The sequence below is a fragment of the Protopterus annectens genome, chromosome 2.part0 (assembly GCF_019279795.1).
Source record: "Protopterus annectens isolate FY-2018-M chromosome 2.part0, PAN1.0, whole genome shotgun sequence".
In the NCBI taxonomy this organism is placed as follows: domain Eukaryota; kingdom Metazoa; phylum Chordata; order Ceratodontiformes; family Protopteridae; genus Protopterus; species Protopterus annectens.
In genome coordinates this window covers 278,065,874-278,075,873 of record NC_056728.1, presented here as the reverse complement: position 1 = coordinate 278,075,873, position 10,000 = coordinate 278,065,874, and the positions used below count along the sequence as shown (strand labels likewise).

The 10,000-nt window shown below is 38.6% G+C and overlaps 1 protein-coding gene across 1 annotated transcript in view; it reads left to right on the top strand.

Moving 5' to 3' along the window:
- CEP120 (centrosomal protein 120) overlaps positions 1-10,000 on the top strand; it is a 1,674,147-nt gene that overhangs the window by 222,363 nt on the left and 1,441,784 nt on the right. The window contains exon 3 of the mRNA XM_044060765.1: positions 1,114-1,228. Coding sequence (XP_043916700.1) covers positions 1,114-1,228 — 115 coding nt within the window. The remainder of the gene's footprint in view (positions 1-1,113; positions 1,229-10,000) is intronic.

Below are 10,000 nucleotides of genomic sequence, written 5' to 3'. Positions count from 1 at the left end.
CTGTAAACAGAAAGCACAAAAAAAACCAGCACCTCTGATCTAATTCAGTAAATGCCAACAAATTAAATAAAAGAAAAAGCTCATTAGGTACAAAACATTAAATCAGGCTGATCAGTCTAGCCTTTCCATTTGCCTTAAAGAATTAACTAAAGTAATAGAGAGAGCAATGCAGCGAGTTTGGATAAACCATGTTGCCTAACTGGAAAAACAAAAAAACATAGTTGTGGGGAATGCCTTTTGGACACCCATGTAAAGACAAATGCTTCTTTTACAGTCTCTGGTTCAGAACAGTACCTGCTGTGTGTAGAACAGATTTTAGTCAAAAATTTGTCAAGAGGAAGGTATGAAAAAATAAATACCTTGCACCATAAGAGAGAACCTATCAACCCACGATAATTTCAAATCGAAAGCTTAACATTAATTATGACCAATAAGAGTAGTTAAAACAGAAGGCACCATTAGGTGCAGAAAGAATTGTACAGAAGTTAATATTAATTGATGGTCTAAAACTTGTAGATAATTGAGTTGCAGTATATTGTTAGGAAATGCAAAAACACTAACAAAGTAATATGCCCCCAATAGCAAAATAAAAAAAAAAAAATCGATGCATGAATAGAAAGATCTCTGCTAGCTGTAGCTAGCTACTGAAAGTAGTCAGTAGTTCAAAAGGTATCTCCAGCTGAGTGTGTAATACTTGTATTCAGATCACTTATAAAATGCAAATTAAATCATTCATTCATTGTCAAACAGAATTCAGCATTAAAACTGAAGGCTGTGATGAACTCACCAGGCAGAATTTAAACAGTCAGGAAAAATTGACACAGCCAGCAGAATAAAATAGACTATACTGCCAAGGATAAGAACCACACAAATCAATTATAAGTCATGCTGTGGGCCCAGAAACCTTTTCCTAGTCCTACTGGCTTTGTCACTGTCCTGAAGGGCTTCTAATGATGAGTGGAAGCTGGTGTAAGTGCTTCCATTTGTGTGTGGGATAGTCATCAGCAGGGATTCCTTAATGCATTTTATGATCAGTTCTAATCAATGTTTGTATGTAAATGCTGTGGGAAATGTTTGGACAAAGTATAATTTCACTGTTTTTTGGTCTTGCAGATTGCAAAGAACACCGATCAAGTTGCAATGTTTTGCTGTAGACTCTGTTTCTTCAGCCAAGGAATCTGTGGGATACATTGTTCTTGATATAAGATCAGCTCAGGAAAAGAAACAGGTATTGCCATTTAAGAACTTTTTTTTTTGGTGTTTGCTTATTACAGACATTGTCACTACACAAAGTGGAAACATAGTTATGCAAGTGTTTTCTTGGCTGCTATTATATAATCCCTTTCCCAGACTGGAGTATCCTCTTGTTCATGTTCCCAACTCATTCACTGGACCTTGAGTCCCATGGTGGTCTTCTTGGACCAACAACATTATTAACTGCTTCCCATAAATACTGTGCATAATGAGCTGATGAAACCAATAATCTGTTAGATCTTCTACAGGTGGATCCAGTATTGTTCTTACTCTATTTGACCTGATACAGTTCATCCACCCATACACACACTGTGTTGGAATCCGTACATTTGATGCTGTCACCCTTTCTACATGAAAGGGAAAAAGTTGTTTTAAGGCCTTGCTTCTACGGTTCTCTCTCTGTGGCCCAGATTCATTCTTAGAGCAATGTGTTTTAACACAGAAATGCAGTAGCTGTAACAATAAGCTGAATAGATTTTGAAATTCTTACCTGCATTACAGTTCAGGGGATAAAAACTCTTCAGTATCTGCATGGGAAATCTGAAGCAAAAACAAGACTGCAAAATTAAGTTTTTCTAGTTGTTTAATGACTTGAGATTTTGCTGTGTGATTAGAGCCCTCATCATAATCTGTCATTAATATTGTCATAGTAGATGATATTAAGAGGTATTGAAAATGTAGTCCTGTGAAATACAGAACCTTCATCGTATTGTTTAGTAGATGTTGTCTTTGATTATACCTATTAAAAAAACAAAACATAAAAAAAAAACTGTACAGTTGACATTGACTTTCGCAGTAAATCAAAAAAACAGGGTGTTTACATGAATATAAACTTCCATCCTGCACTACCCTTCCAATCCATCTCTAAACTAACCATGAGATTGGACTTCTTGTGGGTTAAAGGGGAACTTTATTTACTTTCCTCCCCAAAGTTTTGCAGTTTGACTCCGTACACTGCCTGTTTTCAACAAAGTAAGGATTTGATTAAACTTCATCAGTGAATCTCATTATCATTAAATCTGCATTGATGAAACTCTTCTTACATTGGCTTATTTGTTTTATAGTGAGGTTATAGTAATTCCCAACCATTTCCTTTCACCTCGCTATTGGAGAAGAGGGGACAAATCCTCTGGAATACAGAATCCAAGATGAGTTTGTCAAGTGTATGTAATTGATTTATTTTGCTAAATGCTAAGCATACTGCCTTCATAGAGGAATGATCAACATTTTTTAAACTGGACTTCATCATGACATTTGATGTTTGCTTCCTTAAAGGATTATACATAAACTGTAAAGACATGAAGGAAGCTACAAGGTGGTAAACATTTTAGGAGGGGATTTTACACATAAGGAAACTGATGTAGATTAATTGAAATTCAGAATGAATGAAAATGGATGACTGTTCATTTCTCAGAAAATTCACTAAGCCAGTCTTCATAAATATCACCGTAAAAAGCAAGTGGTCTTGGAAGAGAATGAGTACTTCATTGTAGGTTGTACTAAAAAATAGAATGCTATTCTAAGATTGCTGGAAAATTAGGGGATGGGTCTTGTAGAAATAGAGAATTTATGCAGATGGTAGTATGTTCTATGCAGATGGTAGTATGTTCTAATCAGTGCAACACGAAATAATTACTGGTAAAAATGCATAGAATCATTTCTGGCAAGCACACCTATGCATAAGACACATTTGTTCTTAATGTGCTGAATTATTTGGCACATTTGAAGAGGCTTCAAAGAGATTTGGTTTCTGAAGCCTTCAGGGTGGCTGATCAGCCTTCATTGGAATCCCATAATGCTTTGTCTACCATGCAGTCTGTATCCAGTGTCTCCATACGCCTTGTCTGCATTGTCCAGGCAGTGATATTGCTACTCGCCTTCACACCTGGATGCACCTGTGTAATTTGGTGGACTACTTCAATGCATCCTTCTTAAATGATCCCTTTGAAAGGACCATACTTTTTGCTTCCAAAATAAAACATGCGTTGACTAGGAGTAAACAGGATGGTAAGATGCAGTTTGCCATGGGGGGTATGTTTCTCTACCCTCCAAGGACCTTTATCAGGAATCACAAAGGGGGCTGGAGAAAGATGTTCTTTCGTAAGTCACAGCGGTTTACCCAAGGCAGTCATAGCAAAAGTTTCCCCGGAGGCAGAGGACGCCCCAATGACAAGGTTGGATAGCATTTTCTGGGCTTCAGAGACTCCTCCTAAGGGAGGCCCAGTGCTCCTGAAATCTTTCTCTGCTATTGCACTCTGGAGTCATTTGGGGACATGGTAGAATACTTAACTGTCCACTCGCAAGCTTAGGAGGCCATTTCATCAGGCCCCTCGGTGTTGTCATTTCCAGAGGTTATTCAAGTCCATTCCACAGTCTTACAAATCTAAAACAAACACTTCTCAGATGTTCCACCCCACTAGAGGAAAGAAGTAACACTGGAATAGGAAAGCTGCTGTCAAACAGAATAATCCATAAGTTCCCTTCAGGCCAGATAAGACCTAGGGTCTACTTAAGTTTCTTTTTGGTACCAAAGAAAACAAGACATCTCAGGGCCATATAGGACCTAAGTAAATTAAATTTATGTCCAGTAGACCAACTTCCAGTTGGCAACTGTTCAGTGTTCAGTCCATTCTGCCTCTACTGATGGACAGTTGGAACCTCAAGGACTCCTACTATCACATAAAAATAGAGAGAGGGACAGAGATACTCTGCGGAACTTCTTATGTTTCAGACTTGGAGACAGTGGCAGCCAATTTCAGACACTGCCATTTTGTCTCATGGCACCCCCCCCCCCCCAGGTGCTCACTAAATGTATGGCAGTGGTGGTAGCCTGGCGTAGATTGCAGGCCTTTTGGGAGTATCCATACTTGGATGACTGGCTTCTCACAGCAGCATCAAAAGTGACATTGATCAAAGCAAAGGACACTCTTCAGTTGTGCCTGTTCTTGGAAATCAGTCATCCTTGAGAAATTCAAATTGGAGACTGTATAGAATTTATTGGATTTCATATGGACACTACCAAACAAACAGCAAAGCTACCCTATCAAGGTTGTTGTCCCTACAAACCCTAGCCATCTGGGTCTTGTTACATCCAAGGACACATTCTTTTGTCATTCAACGTGTTCTTAGTTTGCCTTGTTCCTCTGACAGGAGATTTCATGAGAATTCTACAGTGGGCTCTGTCAGTTCAATGGTCCATTTATTCCCATTCATTGAGCTTTCCTATCTGTCTCACTAATGTGACTTACCTGCATATCTGCTGATGGATGTCCTATCCTATGGTTTCTCAGGTTTGTTCCTTTATACTTCCTCTGCTCAAAGCCACTATGACCATGGACGCTTCCCTCCTGGATTAAGTGGACCACTACAAAGGGAAAATTGTCCAAGGTACCTGGTCCCATTCAGAGGTCCAATTACAAACCATTGTGTTGATGAGGGCAGTTCTACCCTTGCAGGCCTTTCAGGACTGCTTTCCAAAGGTGTGATAATGATTCAGTCCTACAACACTGCTGTGGCTTTGTACCTGAACAAATGAAGAAAACCCTATCTTGCCTCCTATGTCAAGTGGCTATGGGAGTTTGGCAGTGGGTAATATCCATGCAATACATGCTGATAGTAACACACAGCCCAGGGGAAATCCAGCATTTTAGCAAACAATCTAAGCAAGGGCATTTTGATACCTCATATAAGTGGTCCCTCAGTTCAACAGTGGCAGCTCAAATTTGCTGCCACTGGGGACAACCATGCTGCAACTTTTTTGTGACACATTTCAATACAAAATGCGGCACTTTCTTTTCCCTGATCCCTTGAGAGGGGACAATCAATGAGAGATGCTTTTCTGCATGTTTGGTCTCCTGTAGGTTTATTCCCAAACCGCCCTTGATTATCTTTTTTTTTTTTTGCAGAACGCCACCTGTTGCAGAGTGACTGTGATCCTCATCGCCCAATTCTGGTCCAGACAAGTCTGTTTTCCCTTCCTGTAGCTTCATCTTCATTGCATTGGGCTCTAGACCCAGTTTCATATCTAATCCTTCATCCTTCAGGCCAGCCTTTCCTAAAATTGAAATCCCTCAATCGGAATGTTTGGTTATTCCAGTTCTGAAAATAGCCAGATATCCCAAGCTTTCTAAATGACAAAACTTAGATTTGAACCAACAGCTGCAGCCAACTTCAGTTTTCTGTTCTGAAAGATTCTTTAATTGCTATTACTTCAGCCAGAAGAGTTTCTGCGTAACCAGTTTTATCCTGCTGCCCTCCATACCTTATCTTTCATAAAGATAAAGTTTCTTTGAAAAACAGTCCAACTTTTCTTCCTAACATGCCCTTTGAATCTTCTTGAGAGTTCATTGAGTTGCAGTTTTTTTTCTGTAAATTCAGTATTAATGGAGAAGTCCATTCTTCATTTTCTAGATGTCCACCATCAGTTAGGGTTTTATTTAGATAGAACTAGACATCTTAAGAAGTCCAGTCAACTTTTTGTTTCATTTTCTAGGGCAAAACTTGGAGAACTAGTTTCCGAAGTTCCCTTTTCCAGACTGCTTTCTGATTGTGTATCCTTTGTGCATCTGTCAAAAAGTATTTCTTTGCCATCTAAGCTTAAGGCCTGTTTTACCAGGGCTGTAGCTACTTATGTTGCCTTTTTTTATCTTATTTCTTTGGATGACACCTGAGCAGTGACCGCATGAGCTTCTTGTCATAATTTTTTTTTTCACTTTATACATGTTGGACATCCAATCTAGGTCCAGAACAGCTTTCTGCTCCACTATATTGAGAAATGCTCTCTCCTATGGCCACCCAATTGAATGGCTGGAGACTCTGGCCTAAAGGTTGAGGCAGATGGAAAAGACATCATCTAATATGAAAGTTACCATAACACTAGATCTGTGTTTTCTTCCATCCATCTCAACCATTCTGTTTGTCTTCCTCCTTCCAAATTATTTTAGGGATTGAGATAGATCTTGTGTACCAGCCCATGGTCTGACCTGAGAACCATTGCTGGTTTTTCTTCCACTTTTAAGCAAAAAAATTAATATTAGAAAGTTTCTCTCCTATACAAAGTTGGGATTTTTTTCTGGGCAAATTTGATCTGAGGATCATAGGCAGACAGTGCATTATAGAAGAGGAGATAGAGCTTCAGAGCTTGAATATTTTGAGATTGCAGACAATGTATCTGAATCCCCAAAGGCTGAGACTGGAGGAAGAAGGTAAGATCTAGCATTATGGTAACTACATAAGTTTTGTTTTGATTTATATTGTTATTATCGTGGCCTGTTTTGTAAGTAGGAAAGGTAAGGCTGATTAGATGACGGTTGTTCTTAGAGAATCCTTCAGGTAGTGGTTTTATAGCACTCAGCACTCTGCATCGTCTTTGGTAATTTACAGTGAAATCAAGCAAACCTAGTTTTGTTACTTTATTGCAACTGACACAATGACGTGGCTCATTTCTCTGAGAAATTAATTATTTTATTCTTCGACAGCTGCAGCTGAAAAACAAAAGTTTGAGTGCTCCACGTAATGCAGTGATAAACCTGTGGGAGGATTTCACAGCAGGAGGTTAATGATGACCATCATTTAAAAAGCTATTGGTTACACTTTCCTAATGCACCATACATCTGCCTAATGACGCAGGCATGTGGAGTCATGCTGGTACATAAGGGATGTATAGATGCAAAGTTCCTCAGAACTTTCTTGCCACAAGCTGAAGAAGAGAGACTACGTCTGTCAGATGTATGATCTGTGCCATATCCATTAAATGTGGGCAGATAAGTATCCCCGTAGGGGATGCTTCCAGTTTATGCTAATTTCTTGACAGAAATTTTCACTTCTCTTGTCAGCTAAGAGAGGTAAATGTGACTGCACTTGGCAGATAACTTACAGAGACCAGCATACTAAATGTCTATTTTGCCTTGGTCCAGATCACAGCATCTGTCTTTTTGAGATGTTGGTAATAGGTGATCCCATGTGATTCAGACTTCATCATTTTTTATGATGCTTTGTGGCTCATGTTTCCAGTGTTTTCAGCCACTACAATACCATGTTTGCACAATCCACAGTGCAATGGTCTTGCCACATTATTATGCCTTTCAGTATATGGTCCTTCTGCCATTAGTATGCCACAACCAGAAACAAGGTGTGCGACTGTTTCCAATTCTGTTTTCCAAAACCTACATTTGCCTGTTTCTCCCACATGTTCAGTGGACTTTGTAAACCAACGTGTATATGTAGCCCACGATCTTGGACTGCCAATATTAAGCTTTCATCTTTTGATTTGAATTCACCTCTCCTTAACCATTCCTGCATTAGATTTTGATCAACATGAGGTTCTTCCAGGAGTTTTCTATTCTTGGAACTATATTTATGCATTTTCCACATTTCTTACCTTCTCATCTGATCCTTTACCTTATATTTTATTTTTGGCACATTCAGTTGCTGCCTGATTTTTATCTACTACTGGTTTGATTTCCATTCCTGCTTGAAGCCGATATGCTTCTGCTACACCAAGCAAGGAAGTCATCTTAGATTTTTTCTCCTCATGTTTCAAAACTTTCACTGCGTTTGGGTCTTGTGAAGTCAGCAGATAAGTATGCAGTCCCACGATTGCAGGTCTATGGATGTAATTAATTTCAAGGAGGCCCATACCTCCTTCTAAACAGGGAATATATAATCTTTGTATACACTGATTTTTATAAATCATTTGAGGGCATGAGGCATCCTTCTTGTTTTCCCATCTAATCTATCCAACACCTTTTGAGCCTAGTCAATCCCTCCAAAACTGTAAGTTAAGATAGGAAGAGCAAATTGGTTTATAGCTTGAATTTTGTTCCTAGATGTCAATGTTGTTTCCAAACCTAGTCTTTTAAAATATTTCTTAAGTTTTATTCACATTTGTTCACGTTTTATTGAAGATCCTTCTTTAATTCCCAAATATTTATACACTTCCTCTTGCTCAGGTTCATTTATATCACATTCTTGTCCCTAACTGATGTTTTCTTGGTGCTGCAACTTGCTTGCCTTAAAGGTTGCTTTTGCACATTTATCAAGACCAAATGACATTCTTATATCATTTGAAAAAGTTTTGAGTACTTGCAGTTGTGCCTTCAGTTCCTCATCTGATGAGCTATACAAGTTTAAATCATCGATGAAGAAAAGAGAAGATGAGAAGTGTTTACATTTTGTTGTTTTCTGGGAGCCAAGTTAGAGCCATGACCTAACCTGTTAAGCAGACAGTTTAATGGGTTAAGTGCGAGGCAAAAGAGCAACAATGACAGTCACCCTGGAATATCTCTGTTTGGATTTTTATCCCTGGAATAATAATTTGTCCTTTGCCATGGCTTAACTGCAAAGTGGTTTGCTACTGTTTCATGGTCGCTGTAATGTAGTTTATCAGTGTAGGGTGTATTTTTTATTTAACATTTGTTTACTGGGAAAGTCCGACTTGGAACAAAGCCAATTTTCAGAGGAGACCCAGGGAGAAATACTCCAGGCACATGTCTTTAATGTGGGAGGGAAACCCACATGGATGCAGGGAGGAGATGCAGACTCCACACAGAAGGCACCCCAGCCGAAAATCGAACTGGAGAACCTCTTGCTGTGAGACAACAATGCTACTGCTACTGCTGCACCACTGCGCTGTCTGCAATGTATTTATTTATTTACATTTGTTTACCGGGAAAGTCCGACTGGACCAGAAGCCCATTTTCAGCTGAGGCCTGGGGAGAAAAGCTCCACAGAAATACAAGCAATATACAGTAATTAGATAGTACCGTAGTATACATACAGTAAGATGCAGAATGCATAACTTCTAGTTAGTCTATACAAAGTAGTATTCAATGCAGTTTTGTAGTAGATATAGGTTCAAAAAGAAAAACACAAGCATTTCGGTGAAAATCACTGTGAGAAAAAATAAAGTTAGCAGTGTGTACATATTAAATAATAGTTATGACCAAATGAGATTTCCTTTATATATATTTATTTTTGTGTAGTAATAATAAGCACTCTTTTATTCATGAATGTTGGATACTGTCAGATGCTTTTTTTGTAGTCAGTTAATGCCATACTGATATTCTTCTCCTTTTTACAGTTCTTCACTACAACTTTATTTAATAACAGATGATCCTTTGTTCCATATGAGTTTCTTGTATTGCCCTTTTGTTCTGTTGCCAGAATTGAGGTTTCTTCTAAGTGACTATAAACTCTGCCAGCATCAACTCCAGTGTATAGTTTATACGTCGTTGGAAGGCAAGTTATTGGTCTATAATTTTTAGGTTAGTTTGCAGGTTCACTCTTAGGAGCATTGTTTTTTCCTGTTAGCCATGTTTGTGTCTGTTTGGGGTGCACATATAAATAGTTCTTAATCCTGGCTAAACCATCATGCAAAGATGTTAATTCTTTTAACCAGAAGTTAGGTACTGCATCTGGGCTTGGGGGTTTCCAATTGGAGGCTTTTCTCAACTTTGTTTCAATATTGCTGGTTGTTAATTCATCCCATTTCGTATCTTGTACCCACAGAAAAAATGATACAATTTCTTTTAAGGTCTATTTAAGGTTTTCATGTCCTTAAAATCTCCTCATTTCTTCTCCTTCCTCCTGCTTCTTCTACTACTTCACCTCAAAAAAAGACTTGGATGTGCTTCTACTGAGGAATAAGATTAAGACTTAGAGGTGGCATCTTTTATTATTCTCAAATCTGTTTTGCAACAGTATTTGAATAATATACATCCTCCCTTAAGAGGAACTGACCTTTGGG